Genomic DNA, 15,745 nt, shown 5'->3' with positions numbered 1-15,745 from the left:
GTTTCCCCAGTGCGATTTCATAATTCACTCCTTCAGTTGAGGAGAAAGAATCATACTTTACAAGGAGGTGGAAATTGAAAATTTTTTTCTAACAAACACGTTTTAAAATGGACAATATTTACTAACGGTGGGTTTGAGAGGTTACATAAAGAATTGCTTTTGAATACATCATAGTGCAAATTTTCCAAACCTAAGCTAAAGAAATAACGATGCACATGAAAAAGTTACAAACATACATAGCTGACTCCTTTTTCCCAAAACCAAAAAGTCGGACTCAGCATGAGAGAATAAACTCCAAATCGAAATCATCGAGCAACTTCACACAACATGGAAGGACGTCTACCAAACAGTTACTTCAATCAATGATTGCACCGCTGGAAAACAGTTAAAAAACCTTACCTTAATTTAGTTTAGACACGGATCAAATACCTTTACGCACCCTTTACGCACGCTATACGTTGTGCTAAGCATGCTTCTTTGACAGAAAACAAACTCTTTTTTCATGACAATAGTCTCAACTATCAACTATAAAGAAGTAAACGAAACTAAGAGAATAATTATAACCAAAACCACAAAGTTCAATTCTCTAGTCAATTAATGGGTGAAACAGTAAATGACATTAGATTACAAATGAAAAAAAAAAAAAAAAAGGTACAAAAACATCCAAGCAAATAGATGCTGGAAACTAGGGGAATGGAAGAAAGTGAGGCCGGTTATTTGACTGCCCTAGCTTGCCAAGCACTTGCTATACCACTGATATTTGTGCTAAATCTGGGATCGTACATTCAATATCGAAGCAAAAATAAAAGGTTAGGATGGCAATACAAAGGTGAGGTTAGAATAATAAAAAGTATAATCTCTATGTCATACGACTGTGATTTTGATCGATCTTATGGACAGGGCAGAGAAGAAGTCGGTTATCTTGATCAAGATGACATCTAAGTTACTAAGTTCGGTTCTACAAAGTCAAACAACTGAGCTAACTACCTAAATAATATAACATTATGGAGTTATTCCAAAAATTGAAGAAAATGGCATGAAAGTTAAATTAGAGAATCGAAGAAAAAGACCTAATTATGCCCATAAGAATGTCAAGGTGACATACCACAACAGAGATGGGCAGTGGAAGAATATCCAAACCTTAGTCCATTAGCTGCATAAAAGGTCTGTTAAACAATGCATTCAGCAGCTCCAGAGCTCCACCTGAAATTCCTGTGCATGTCAAAATCCCATTTAATAACTCGTGCTTACCACAGTTCGAAACTCAAACGTTTCAAAAAACGTGGAAACAAACAAAGTTATAAAGAATCCCCAAAACAGGAAGAAGCTGATAGCATCTCCTACCTCTATCTTGACTGCCATAAGAAAGCCACATCAACCAAGGACTGCAGAAACCTAGTATTTAGCAAGCACTGAATGCATACAAGAGATAGCACTACATAATACCCAAATTACCATGAAAAACAATAAATAAACTTGCAATACAATAACAGTGTATAGAATATCCTCATAGCCACCCATCATCAACATAGAGAAAGAAAAGTAAATAGATACTATTCTAGCTTCTACATGAGATTAAGGGAAAGAAAAACATAAAAGAAGTGCGTCAATGTTTTCAATTTTCCAAATGCTCACAACAATAAGCAACCTCAAGATTACAAGCCTAAAAATAAATATTACTATTGCTAGAAAGCAATGGACATATTCAACTACAGAATTACACTGCCTGATAGCACTGAGAATGAAGAGGACCCAACCATTCTCAGGATTTGTTACTATCAAGCATAATGTCTTGAGCGTGGAAAAGGATAAGATGGGAAAATATTTGGTGAGTGGGGTTAACCATGTCTGGACTGAGTGCCACCATATCCACCACCATAACCACCAGGAGTCTGTGAAGCATCAGATCTCCAGCCACCACTAGAATAACCTGAATTTCCATTAGTTTCCCCATAGCCACTCCCCATGTATCCACCAGTCATGCCATGTGACTCTCCACTTTGACCAGAACCAACATTGCTATTTGGACCGCTTGCAGCTCGTCCACCAGAGGTTCCATATCCACCGTAAGTACCATCATTTCCACCATAATAACCCTGATTCCCGTACCCAGAAGCCCCGCTAGGAGATTGACCCCTTGGGGCAGGAGGTCCACTAGTACCTGAAGCACTCCAAGGAGCTCCAGCCCCAAAGCCTGGACTGGCACCATAGCCAGGACCACCATATCCTGGAGCTTGGTTGGGCCAAGAACTTTTCATGGCTCCCGGTGCTCCACTTAGATAACCAGCATTGACAGCACTAGGATTTCCAAATGGCCCGGCTGGACCACCAAATCCAGTATTAGCACCGCCATACATACCAACACCGTAACTACCATAACTTCCATAAGGAACACCGCTATTCGGACCTCCATAACCATAACTAGATACACTATATCCAGCATATGGGGGGAAACCACCAGCAGTAGACTGAGGTTGCATATATCTATTGCCATCTGATCTACCATCGAAGTTGTTAGCATTGGTGCCAGAGGCACCATAATTTTGATAGCCTCCACGACCACCACTTCCTGGATTTGCATCTTTAGGAAGTGCCCGTTTCACCTCTACAAGTTTACCATTCAGTTCGTGAAAGCTCTTATAAAGTACTCTATCAACTGCATCTTCATTGTCAAATGTTATGAAACCAAATCCACGAGGTCTTTGAGTATTTTGGTCATACATTATCACTACATCAGTTACTTGACCATAACTTTCAAAATACTGCCGAAACCCATCTTCTGTTAGTGCGGAAGGGAGACCTCCAACAAATATTTTCTTGGTCCTAAAATATCCACTACCTCCAGAACTTCTGCCAGAGTTATAAATCCCACTTCTTGAGGAAGTTTGTTGTTCTTCTCTTGATAACGCCCTTTTCGCCTCCACCTGTGTCAACAAAGCACAACTTGAAATTGCTGAAAAGACTCAGCAAAAATGCAAATAAAGTATATCAACTCAATGTACGCACGTACCATCCTCCTTACCAGTTATAGCAAGCTAGGAAATATAAAATTTTGCAACATTTTCAACAGCCTTTTTAAATAATCATCTCATAATGTGTCTACTGTCAGGTTGATATGTATTTCTTTCCTCACTGTCCTCGTATCTCAAACATAAATTGACTAGCACACAGTGCAATGCAAACAGACTAACAGAATTCTTTATTACTTTTAACCTGAGAAAACAATGAGACTAGTATGCCGCTTATATTCTTTACCAGGAAGAATCAACTTCTCAGGCATAAAGGTTACTTAACAAAGTCGTCACACATTATCTTTTGGTTAAAAAACACAAGAAGCTAATATCTGGTACAATTCAATATCAGCCGGACAGGATACTGTTCTTGAGTTCCAATATCAAACGAATGATAAGCCACAGAACCAACATGTCGGCTGAAAAAGTATTCACAAAACGACCAGTGCAGTCCCCTTAGTCTAAGTCACTTCGTTTCTTTTTGTCCAAGTTTCTTCTCTTTTTGTCTAACTCACTCCCTTTTATCTTTGTGAGTTTGGGGAATATCCCAATTCATAGGTCCGAGATCCACATCTATGAATTGAAAGGTCCGAATGATCAACACTGCAATTAGTTGTTAGAATCAATAGGTCTTCAAATCGTTCATTTGAAAAAATTGAAACCCTTCTTATTGGATGATCATGATACTTCCCAAATCGAAATTCTTGAGGAACAATATCACTATTTTTGTCCAATAAGATACCAAAGTGAATGATTGACTCATTCCCGGTACAAATTTTAGAATGATCCGCATTTCACGATTCCGACTTCCCTTGCAGTTGAAATACGAAGGTAGTATGTATAGAGAATGAAATAACCGAACGACCAAACAAACTATTCTGACCGGTTTCTTACTGTTCAGGACCACTCAGACTCAAGAACAGTAAACCAATTATGAACTAATGAAATACAAGGGGGACAGAGAGCGAGTCTCACTCACTACAGAACCACTGTTAATAATGAGGTTCTAAATTAAAGTAATCAACAGTCCTCCACGACCACTACAAGAACATGATTCCCGAAATCCCCATAATGATGGCAACAAAAAGCAAAACCGTCGTGGAAATATAAAACCTAAGTAATGCAGATAGAAATTCCAGAAGAGGAGGGCAAAACCTGGCGGCCATCGATGGTGTGTTTATCCTGAAGAACCTGATCAAGAACGGAAGGATCAGAGAAGACGACAAAGCCGAAGCCACGGGGACGGCCAGTGGTCTTGTCGCGCATAATAACAGCTTGGTTAACTTCGCCAAATTGGGAGAAATACTCTCTGAGCTTCTCCTCGGAGGTGTCCCAAGCTATTCCACCGATGAAAAGCTTCCCCTCGTCGGAGTCCATGTCTCCGTTGCCTGAAAGAGCACCGGAATTAGGGCCACTTCTCGGTCGCCAATGAGTTGGGGAGTTACAGTCGTCAGCTCCGGGAGATCGAGAAAGTCGAGGGAGAAAGAGAGGGAGAGAGAAGAATGGAGGGAAGGAAATGAGCGCGAGAGTACGAGGAGGGAAATTGGGGCTAGGGTTCCCCGAAAACGATGTCGGTTCATTAATATTATATATTTTCCTATTATTATAATTAAAATAATTTCCATGTCAGCAACTGGGGTGGTGGCGCAGTTGGCTAGCGCGTAGGTCTCATAGCTTCTGAGTTATCCTGAGGTCGAGAGTTCGAGCCTCTCTCACCCCACTCTTTTTTTTATTTTATAATTTTAACTTATAAATTAAATTTAATCAATTTATATCAATTTAGTCTTCTTCTTTTTTATTAAATTGCAAATTTACCCTTTTTTTTTTTTTTTTATATAGTTTTAACTTATAAATTTAATCTATAAATTTAATCACATAATTTTAAAATTTATATCAATTTACTCTTCCTTTTTATTAAATTGCAAATTTACTTTTTTTTTTATAGTTTTAACTTATAAATTTAATCTATAAATTTAATCACTTAATTTTAAAATTTATATCAATTTAGTCTTCTTCTTTTTTATTAAATTGCAAATTTACCTTTTTTTTAGTTTTAACTTATAAATTTAATCACTTAATTTTAAAATTTATATCAATTTAGTCTTCTTCTTTTTTATTAAATTGCAAATTTACCTTTTTTTTTTTAGTTTTAACTTATAAATTTAATCACTTAATTTTAAAATTTATATCAATTTAGTCTTCTTCTTTTTTATTAAATTGCAAATTTACCTTTTTTTTTTTAGTTTTAACTTATAAATTTAATCACTTAATTTTAAAATTTATATCAATTTAGTCTTCTTCTTTTTAAAATTTGTGTTAATGTGTTCTATTAGTATTATTATTATTTTGTTAAATTATAAAATTTTATCTTTTTTAATCGAGTTTAGTTACTCAATTTCAAAATTTGTATCAATTTGGGTTAATCGGGTCTCTCTTTAATGTCAACAACTTATAGCGGTGTAGTTTGTTAGCATGTAGGTCTTTACTGGTTGAGAGTTTGAACCTCTCACCCATTTTTTATATATTTAATGTAACTGCTTATTAACTTTATAATTTAAAATTAAAGTTTATATTTTTATTAAATAATAAATTCCATTTAAGAGTTACCATGCTTTAAAATTCAAAACTAAATCTAGTAATTTAACCAAATATTTAACATTTTTACCAATTTTTTTTGTTTTTTGCTTTTAAATATGGAATAAATGAGATAAATAAAATAAAATAAAAAAAAGACCCCACAATCATTTAAATGGAGGCTACAAAAATTGGCATATTCTTAAATTCCATATCATTCGTTATGGTACGATCAAATTTTAGCATCGAAAATATTCTGTAATGGGTAAAAGTTCAACGGAGCAATTTTGGAATAACGTGAACATGATTTGACTACTTAAGGTATTTAAATTCCTTTCCACTCTCGTGTTGTTAAGATATTTATCCTGAGGTCGACGTGTATTGGCACCTTACAAATTATCCACCAACTTTTTAATATCATAAATATTTTTAAAATACCACTATTTTTTATAAATTTTAGAAAAATATTTTTATTATTATTATTTTTTTAAAAAAGTTGACGTGTATTAATAAAAATATTTTAAAACTTAAAAAGTATTTTTGAAGAAATAAATATATTTTTTAAAAAAATTAAAAAATATGTTTGGGAGAAATTATTTTTTATGAGCCCCATTCAAAATAAAACCAGTTAGTATTATATTAAAGTTTACAGACATCCAACGGATGGGGACCCAGTGCTCCAAAGAATCCAACGGTTGGAAATCAACGAAACATAGCCAAACGTTAGCCTGAAAAGAATTTTCCTTTTTTCTGTCACCATTTACAGGCTGTCTTTCAATAGCTCGTTTCCCCACGGAAGTTACATTTTAAAAAGCAAAAAATTTTCTTGACCGTTTCATCCTGCCCCACTTTGGATTCACTCATAAACCTACTCGCTCTCTCTCTCTCATCTTCATCCGATTTCATCTTGAGGTGAAAGCTTTTGTGGAAATCATGAAAATCCATTAGCAGAATCGGCTTTCAGAGTCATCGGAGCATTGTTCTTAGTGAGAGAGAACGAAGTTTTTCCGTAACAATGGGCTGTTTCATCGCTTGTTTCCGCTCATCCAATGACGGAAAACGCCGGATGCGGAGGCGGCGTAAGGTTTCGCCACGAGATCAAACCGTAAGTTCATCTTCTGGATTTTTTATTTTATTTGAATTCATTGAAACGGCTGGATGATTCTCTTTTGTTGTGATGTTTTAGATTTTCAATATGCTGGTTTAATCTGTTTTAGCTTAGATTTTGTTGGTTTTGGCTGTTTAAATTGACTGATCGTTGTATGAACTTGTGTGATTTCTCGAAGTTTTCTTGCTTAATAGAGCTCTGAGAAGCTAAATCCCTCATATGAAATTGAAATTGATCGAAACTTTACTGTAGGCTAATGCTATCTCCCAGCCCGTTCAGGCCTCACCATCTACCTTAGACAGTGCTTCTGTTGTGTCCATTAGTCCGATTCTTAAATCTCGGTGAGCCCCCCCCGGCCCCTGCTCAAGTTTTTCCTTCTAGTGTCTTATAGGTTCTCAAGTCTTTGTGTTTTGAGTTGTAGGAACAGGTCTGAGGAGAGACTAAATCTGAGTGCTAGAAAAAGAGTAACATTTGATTCCAATGTAAGAACATATGAGCTTGATCATGTTGAGGATGATGCTTTTCTTGAAAAGGAGAGGAACAAGGAGGAGGACCTAGCTGAAATACCCCAATGCAAAACTATCTCTGAAAATGGATCTACTATTTCGAGCGTTTCGTCTTACCCATCGAATCATAGGTATCAGAATTGTCGAGATAGTGATGATGATGATGGATTGGATTATGCCGATAGTGATCTCGATCATGATCATGATCATGTTGACACTGATGACGATGGTGATGATGATGATGAGGATGAAGAGTATGAGAATTACTCTGATGATGAAGATGGAAGTTCTGCTACTCAAGTGTTTGTTGACGAGGTTGATAGCTGTTTGTCAGTATGTGGATGTCCTGGAAAGATTGAACCTCAAACCGGGGCGAGACCGATTGCTCGAGATAGGAATGCAGGTGTTCCTTCTGTGTTGAAGCCTGTCGAAAATATCTCACAATGGAAGGCAGTTAAAGTTAAGGATACACATCGGTCGAACAAAGAGAATTTGACACTAAATGGAGCTCCTTGGAGTTGTTCGGGGACGGAGCCACGTTTCGGGAAATCATCTTTTCGTTACGAATCGAGAACTTGCAGACCTAAGAACTCAGCTCAAGACATAGCTGTTGATGCTAGCCTTTCAAACTGGTTGAGTTCATCAGAAGTTACACCTCCAATCAAGACTAGCACAGGCATTTTAGGTCTTCCTACACCAGAGTCACAAGGATCAAACTCACCTAAAAGCCAAGAAGATAGACCAATTTTGGGAGCTTTAACCATGGAGGAGCTCAATCAGTTTTCAACTTCACCTTCTCCGAGGAGACCACCATATAGAAGCGCCCTCGATGATGTGCCAATCATTGGGACGGTTGGCACATACAGCAGTAACTACATAGAAACGTGTGTGAAATAAGAGTGAAACCGAATTCCAATTGATGTCGTGGAAGTAAGAAACCGGTTTGTGAAGGGTGACAGTGCCATGGATATCGATAACCGACGTTCGAGTTCGAGAGGTGATAGCGCGCGACTATGAATGCAAGCTTACCAGCTTACACTACGCCATTGTATGATAGATAAGTGTGTGAGATATTTGGTGGAGAGTTTGGATCTGTCCATTGATTTTCTTTCATTCATTGTTTTGTGAATTTGATTGAATTGATTTCTGTAATGCTCTTTTGTTCGATTGAGTTAATTCATTCATTCGTTTGCTTCTCATTTGGGCTGTTTTAGAGGAGAATTGATGAAATTTCGAACCTATAACAACTCAAGCCCACTACTAACAGATATTTTGACCGTTTTGGTTTGTTATGTATCGCTGTTAGTTTTACAGTTTTAACGCGTTTAGTAGGGAGATGTTTTAAAACATGTTTGGTAGGGAGATGTAAAACATGTTTGGTAGGGAGATCCCACATCGATTGGGGAAGAGAACGGAATATTCTTTACAAGCGTGTGAAAACCTCTCTCCGTTTTAAAAACCTTGAGGGGAAGTCCGAAGGGAAAGTCTAAAGGGAAGTCCGAAGGGAAAGTCTAAATAGGACAATATCTGCTAGCGGTGTACTTGGGCTATTACAGATTCCATACCCTTATAATGCTTCGTTCCTCTCTCCAACTAATGTGGGATCTCAGAATCCAACTCCTTGGAGGCCCAACATCCCTACTAGCACACCGCCCAGTGTCCGACTTTGATACCATTTATAATCACTCAAGTCCACCACTAGCAGATATTGTCCGCTTTGACTCGTTACGTATCGCTAGTTTTAAAATGCGTCTGATAGGGAAGAGTTCCACACTCTTATAAGAAATGCTTCGTTGCCCTCTCCAACCAATGTGGGATCTCACAGAATCTATCCTACAAACCCATTCCCGAGCTAAACCAACACTCATATTGTAAGCATAGGAAGAAAAACAGGGCCATAACAACAAACAAACAAAGATCATGTCCTAACGTTGAATTATACCTGCAAGCATTGGTGGAACATTGCACAAGTTGATTCAAGAGCTTTTCATAGTCTCATGTAAAGCAAAATTTAGTTGAATTATCAAAGCTACAAAATAAGAAACTAAGAAGAGATTTTGTAGAATTACACAACTGGTGACAGAAACTCCTTACAGAAAACACAGCCTACTCATCTGTCCTTTGGCGTTTCGATAGTTCGGAGCGAGATTCAAAAACATCAGGCTCGGGATTCTCCGGGACTTCCCTATGAGAAGCTAATAGCTTCCCCTCTACTTGGTTAGTAGTCTTTTCGGATATCGAGTCAGCTTCGGATGGATCGGTGAATCGTGTGGGATTATCTGATGGCTTTGTCAGGTTATTGCTTGACTTGCATTGTTCTTCAAACATCATTTGAAGGTACTTCCCCTGTTCTTCTATTCTTAATTGTAAATTTCGTTGGATCTGTCGAACAGTGAACAAGAATGGAATTATCTCGAGAATATGGAGGAATAGTGTACTCGAGGGTCTAAAGACCTTCGAATTGTCTCTTAATTTTCAGAGGTACATATTCCTTTTATAATACACAAAAGCTAAATAAATCCATAAATACTGTAATACACGTAAATAAATCTCTAGATACCAGGTACCAAGGCAGAAAATTAGGGAGGTCAACTGTTTTGTGAGATTTCACGTCGGTTGAAGAGGGGAACGAGCGTTCCTTATAAGGGTATGGAAACCTCTCCCTAGTAGATGCATTTTAAAACCGTGAGGCTGATTTCGATAAGTAACGGGACAAACCAGACAATATTTACTAGCGGTGGGTTTGGGCTGTTACAAATGATATCAGAACTAGGCATCGAGTAATGTGTCAACGGAGACGCTCGCCCCGTAGGGGGGTGGATTGTGAAATCCCACATTGGTTGGAGAGGGGAACGAAACATTCCTTAAAAGGGTATGAAAACCTCTCCTTAGTAGTTTTAAAATCGTGAGATTGACAACGATACGTAACGGGCCAAAGCGGACAGTATTTACTAGCGGTGGGATTGGGCTGTCACGTATTTTCCCTTAATCAAGGTCATTCCTTCGACATTCGACTTCAAGCCGATGAATAGATATCATCCATTCTCAACTTGGATACTAACATTGAAGGGAAGACAAAAATAATATTACTAACATCGAATTTTTGTTTGAGAAGGAATGGTCGTGTGACCCGAGAGCAATGATCAGTTAATGTGCGAAACCAACGAGCACGGAAAATATTTGGAACAGTCGAGGGTCCTCGTATATCACTATGAATCAAATGAAAAGAGCTTGAGCTTTTATTTTAACTAATGAGAAATAGATACATACCTCGAGTTGTTCATGTAACTTTTTTTGAACTTCCATCTGCAGCCGTAGAGCCTCTGTGATGTCAATACTCCTGTTAAGTAGAAATATTTTAATAGGCATATTCAAGCTCATTTCAATATCCCCACCAACTCAACCAACTCAAGCCTACTGCTAGTAGATATTGTTTTCTTTCGATTTTTCCTGTTGGGCTTCCCCTCAAGGTTCTTAAAACCGTCCGCTAGGGAGAGGTTTCCACACCCTTGTAAGGAATGCTTCGTTTCCACCCCCAACCGATGTGAGATCTCACAATCCATCCCCTTTGAAGGCCCAGCTTCTTCGCTGGCACACCGCCCAGTGTCTGGCTCTGATACTATTTGTAACACCCAAGCCCACCGCTAGTAGATATTGTCCTCTTTGGGCTTTCCTTCAAGGTTTTTATAACGCGTCTACTAGGAAGAGGTTTCCACACCTTTGTAAGGAATACTTCATTCCCCCCTCCAACCGATGTGAGATCTCACAATCCACCCCCCCTTGGGGGCCAGCGTCCTCGCTGGCACACCATCTAGTGTCTGGCTCTGATACCATTTGTAACAGCCTAAGCCCACCGCTAGTAGATATTGTCCTCTTTGGGTTTTCCCTATTGAGCTTCCCTCAAGGTTTTTAAAATGCGTATGTTAGGGAGAGGTTTTCACACCCTTGTAAGGAATGCTTTGTTCCTCTCTCCAACCGATGTGAGATCTCACAACCACCTCCCTTGGGGGCAACGTCCTTGCTGGCACACTGCCCAATGTCTGGCTCTGATACCATTTGTACCAGGCCAAGCTCACTGCTAGCAGATATTGTCCTCTTTGGACTTTCCCTGTTGTGCTTCTCCTCAAGGTTTTTAAAATGTGTCTACTAGGAGAGGTTTTCACACCCTTGTACGGAATGCTTTGTTCCTCTCTCCAACCGATGTAAGATCTCACACTCAGAATAACTTACGTTTTCAGATCGAGAGATGAAATATCGTCAAGTGAGGTGGTGCTTTTCTCCATTGGTCCTGCAGTGAAAATGAAAATACATGCAATTTTCACACCAAAATATCAAACAAAATCAAATAATATGAGCCATCATGATCTAACTATTGTACTTAATTACATTGGTAAACTTTATCACAAGTATTTTCAATACCTTTTGATGATTCTGGTTGGTATCTAGCCGTTCTATATTTCTGCAACCAAGAAGCAGTAAAGCCAATTACACGAGTATCGAATATAAAAACGCTCGATATGCATATCCGTTCTATATTTCTAGCTGTTCTATTACCTGCAAGTGGCTTTTTACATGATAGATTGTCAAACCCTCCACTTGCATAAGCTTAAGAACACCCTTGGGAGTAGCTCCTGAGAGGTGAAAATAGTGAACCCATTAGATATAATTAGGGGTGTACATTCAACCCGACAACCCAGACCAACCCAACCCAAACTATAAAGGTTGGGTTGGGTCAAGAAAATCCCTCAACCCAACCTAATCCTTATAGTTCAAGTTGGGTTGGTCCGAATTATCGGGTTGAACGTACACCCCCTGATAATCATTGTGTCAAGACAGGACATGAAGCAGGTAAGGTTAGGACAATACACACTTTCACTACCACCAAGTTTGTTTACAGCCTCTACAAATGCATCATGAAGTTCGGGTGTCCATCGCATTCGCAGCTTCGAGGGAGCTCCATTTGAAGAAGGAAGTCGATTTTGAACTCGAGATTGCTGCACGTGCATTTGTATTGCTGGGTTAGGTGCTTGGTGCACCATCTGAGGAATAAACATGACCAAACCAAACCATTTATAAGGGCCTCTTAGGAAGTATTGAACCAGTTAAATGGTCAAAAAAAGGACTCCAACCTTCGGTTCCAAATCTACAACATCAGCATCCACTAGAAGGTCACTCCAATTAGAACTCAAAGGATCATCAGTTATTAGCCTATCCGTCCATTCCTGACAATCATTTTCTTTACTAAAATCCTCTGATACCATAAGAGAGCTGCAGCTATTGTTCTCTACACGACTACCGCCAACCGGGTTACTTTCAGGAGCTTCTCGAAAACCCGGCAATGCATCCGAACGCCAGGAATTGCCATTTTCACCAGTAGGATGGTTTTTTGATGAAAGAAGTTCTGAATGAGAATTCAACAGTACACCATTAGCTGATGGCTCGGGAACGAAAGGCGCATCAGATTGGTGTTCGTAAAACGAAACCGATGAATAATGGAGATCTGTTGAAAACCCGGGAGACGACGAAAATATGTGGCCAACCACTCCACTGCTAGAGTGTAAATGACTGGAATGAACAAAACGTCTCGATACCAGCTCTCGTTCCATTGAAACCTGTCGAGAATCAGGCAGGACACTCTTAAGGGCCTACTATGCTGCCTTGCACTTGAAATTGGAGGAAGGAATGAATTTCATCTATTTGCAGCAACAATTGTAGCACATAACTGACCCTTAGTTTTTTTTAGTAGTTAAAGCTCATCTCTAAGTCCAATATCTTCAAATTTTGACATCTATAGAAGGAAGAGACAAGTACAATGGTTTCAGAGAAACATAATTACATTTCAAGAAAAGAAGAAAAATCTTCAAATGAACCAAAGCATATGCATGTCATAACAAATAAAAAGGGTTTGCACTGGCAAGATGAGACGAGACTCGTCAATCACCCGAGTTTAGATGATTGGGTTTGGAGCTAATTTCCAAGAACCTAACTGTAACGACCCAGATCCACCACCAGTAGATATTGTCCTCTTTGGGCTTTCATTTTCGGGCTTCCCCTCAAGGCTTTAAAACGCGTCTGCTGGGGGAAGGTTTCCACGCCCTTATAAAGGGTGTTTTGTTCTCCTCCCTCAACCAACGTGAGACATCACAATCCACCCCTGTTCAGGGCCCAGTGTCCTCGCGGGCACTCATTCCTTTCTCCAATCGATGTAGGACCGCCACCAAATCCACCCCCTTTGGGATGTGTTTGCTAGGGGAAGGTTTCCACACCTTTATAAAGGATGTTTTGTTCTCCTCCCCAACCAATGTGGAATATCACACTAACTGTGAGATTTCACATCGGTTGGAGAGAGGAACGAAGCATTCCGTACAAGGGTGTGAAAACCTCTCCCTAGTAGACACATTTTAAAAACCTTGAGGAAAAGCCCAACAGGGAAAGCACAAATAGGATAATATTTGCTAGCAGTGGGCTTGAGCTGTTACAAATAGTATTAAAGTCAAACACCGAGCAGTGTGCTAGCGAGGAAGCTGGGCCCCCGAGGGGGTGGATTGTGAGATTTCACATCGATTAAAGAGAGGAACAAAACATTCCTTGTAAGGGTGTGGAAACCTCTCCCTAGTAGACACATTTGAAAACCTTGAGGGGAATCCCGGAAGGGAGAACCCAAAGAGGACAATATCTGCTAGCGGTGGGCTCAGGCTGTTACAAATGATATCAAAGCCAGACACCAAGCGGTGTACCAACAAGGAAGCTGGGCTCCCAAGGGGTGGATTGTGAGATCTCACGTCGGTCGGACAAGGGAACAAAGTATTCCTTAGAAGGGTGTGGAAACCTCTCCCTAATAAGCACGTTTTAAAATCTTAAGGGGAAACCCATAAGGAAAACTCTAAATAGGACAATATCTACTAGCGGTGAGCTTGAGCTGTTACACAAACCAATTGATTACTCACACAAGCAAAAACAAGTGTTTACTAGAAGAACTCAGTGAGGGGGGAGGGGATCGTAAAACCCTTCCCAAAATACTCATCAAACACCATTTTGTGAGGTTCTACACAACTCGGACAACTATAAAGGCAATCACAAGCGATCATCTTAACCAGCAGAAGACATCAAATCGAAGCTGCATCAAAGCACTTCTAATATCAAAGGAAACTAATCTAACATCAAAACCTGAAGACTAATTATTCAAAGCAATACAGAGAGAAGAAGAACACAAACCTTCGATTGAAGCAGCTAAATGGATGAATCTCAAAGCGAGTAACAATCGGCCGCAAATGGAAAAGAAAATCGTATAATTATGTAATGAAATGGATAATTGGAAATTTCGTACCCGAAAGCCGAAAAGAAAGCCTCTGGAAGCGGAAAACAAAAGGAACCCTTCGAAGAAAAAGAAACGGAATAGAATCCGAAAAACGCACAAATGATTCGAGCACTTGTATCACCGGCGGGTGATTTAAATACGTCACCGGCACGGCGGATGGACGCGAACGGTGAGGTGATGACCGTCATGGTTTCGCTTTGTTGTTGTTATTGCATTTCTGAAATGTACTGAGCTAAATTATCGCACGCGCCTGGTTTGGCGCGTGGCTTTTAAATTGTACCATATGGCAAATGGTTTGTAAATTGAAGATTTATGATTGGCTGTGCACAAGAGAGATAATAGGCTGCGTCTGGGATTGTTCGTGTTGTCATTTTTCTGCTCTTTGTCCTACTGGCATTTTCTTTTTTATTTGCGTAATTATTATTTGTAAATATTTAATTAAAATTTATTAAAAAATTATCTTCTAAATAATTAAAAAAATTATTTAAAAGAGTGGTGGAATAATAAATTACAAATTAACTAACTCAATTCCTAAAATCTTTATTTATTTAAAATAAATCCAACTCATAGTCAAACTATAAGAATTAAATTGAATTGGTCGGTCACAAATGGATAGCTAAGGGTGAGGAAATTTTTCCTTATCATACGCGTTTTAAAATCGTGAGGTTGATGGAGATACTTAACGGGCTCAAGTAAACAATATCGATTAGCTGTAGGGTTAAACTATTACAAATGGTATCAGAGTTTGCAAGAACCTTGGGCCCTTAAGGGGGTGGATTGTGAAATTTGATGTCGATTGGAGAAGGGAACGAAACATTATTTATAAAAGGGTGTGGAAACCTCTCGATAGTAGATGCATTTTAAAACTGTGAGACTGACGACGATACATAATGAGCTAAAGCACTCACGACGATATGTAATGGACTAAAGCAATATTATAAAAAATCAGATTGTAAGATCCTTTCTCGATTGGAGAGAGGAACGAAACATTCCGAGACAAAACAAAACAAAACAGATTAAATCTCTAAAATCTAACAAATTTGATTATGGGAAGGCAGAGTATATGCAAAAAAAAACCCTCTTACGAGAGTTAATTACATGAACAAAAAATGACCTCCAGCTCCCAAATGACAAGGCCTCAAAGTAAAAACCAAAACAGACCCATTTCAAGCTGTTCTTTCATGGAAGAACCCATCAAAAAACCATTAGCAATGAAGCGACAGAGTAG

At 38.9% G+C, this 15,745-nt stretch overlaps 3 protein-coding genes and 1 non-coding gene across 10 annotated transcripts; 2 read left to right on the top strand and 2 right to left on the bottom strand.

The window, feature by feature from the left end:
- Positions 1–1,453: 1,453 nt before the first annotated feature.
- Positions 1,454–4,560, bottom strand: LOC111463883 (heterogeneous nuclear ribonucleoprotein 1-like). The gene is made up of 2 exons (XM_023107827.1): positions 4,167–4,560; positions 1,454–2,924 (listed from the first exon to the last, which is right to left on the bottom strand). The coding sequence occupies exons 1-2, from the start codon at positions 4,386–4,388 to the stop codon at positions 1,839–1,841; spliced, it is 1,308 nt and encodes a 435-aa protein (XP_022963595.1). The 5' UTR covers positions 4,389–4,560; the 3' UTR covers positions 1,454–1,838.
- Positions 4,561–4,646: 86 nt separating this feature from the next.
- TRNAM-CAU lies at positions 4,647–4,731 on the top strand. Its single transcript is given in 2 exon segments — positions 4,647–4,684; positions 4,696–4,731. It is a non-coding gene; the product is annotated as a tRNA-Met (tRNA).
- A 1,679-nt stretch (positions 4,732–6,410) lies between these two features.
- On the top strand, positions 6,411–8,398 carry LOC111463885 (eisosome protein SEG2-like). Of its 2 annotated transcripts, none has more exons than XM_023107835.1 (3): positions 6,411–6,690; positions 6,946–7,034; positions 7,121–8,398. In XM_023107835.1, exons 1-3 carry the CDS (start codon positions 6,601–6,603, stop codon positions 8,094–8,096), a joined length of 1,155 nt encoding a protein of 384 aa, XP_022963603.1. In that variant the 5' UTR covers positions 6,411–6,600; the 3' UTR covers positions 8,097–8,398. The 2 variants fall into 2 exon arrangements, with proteins under 2 accessions (XP_022963603.1, XP_022963602.1); XM_023107834.1 differs by having other exon boundaries at positions 6,412–6,690; positions 7,115–8,398.
- Positions 8,399–9,154: 756 nt separating this feature from the next.
- Positions 9,155–14,706, bottom strand: LOC111463884 (protein PHOSPHATE STARVATION RESPONSE 1-like). Of its 6 annotated transcripts, none has more exons than XM_023107830.1 (9): positions 14,415–14,706; positions 12,927–12,987; positions 12,329–12,811; positions 12,070–12,238; positions 11,754–11,830; positions 11,619–11,658; positions 11,430–11,487; positions 10,470–10,539; positions 9,155–9,581 (listed from the first exon to the last, which is right to left on the bottom strand). In XM_023107830.1, exons 3-9 carry the CDS (start codon positions 12,803–12,805, stop codon positions 9,306–9,308), a joined length of 1,167 nt encoding a protein of 388 aa, XP_022963598.1. In that variant the 5' UTR covers positions 12,806–12,811; positions 12,927–12,987; positions 14,415–14,706; the 3' UTR covers positions 9,155–9,305. The 6 variants fall into 6 exon arrangements, with proteins under 6 accessions (XP_022963598.1, XP_022963601.1, XP_022963596.1 ...); XM_023107833.1 differs by having other exon boundaries at positions 14,527–14,706; XM_023107828.1 differs by having other exon boundaries at positions 12,329–12,987.
- Positions 14,707–15,745: the final 1,039 nt, after the last annotated feature.

This window comes from Cucurbita moschata, unplaced genomic scaffold (genome assembly GCF_002738365.1).
Source record: "Cucurbita moschata cultivar Rifu unplaced genomic scaffold, Cmos_1.0 Cmo_Scf00029, whole genome shotgun sequence".
Taxonomy (NCBI): domain Eukaryota; kingdom Viridiplantae; phylum Streptophyta; class Magnoliopsida; order Cucurbitales; family Cucurbitaceae; genus Cucurbita; species Cucurbita moschata.
Note: the sequence above shows the minus strand (reverse complement) of the source record. Positions and strands in the feature narration are given on the sequence as shown.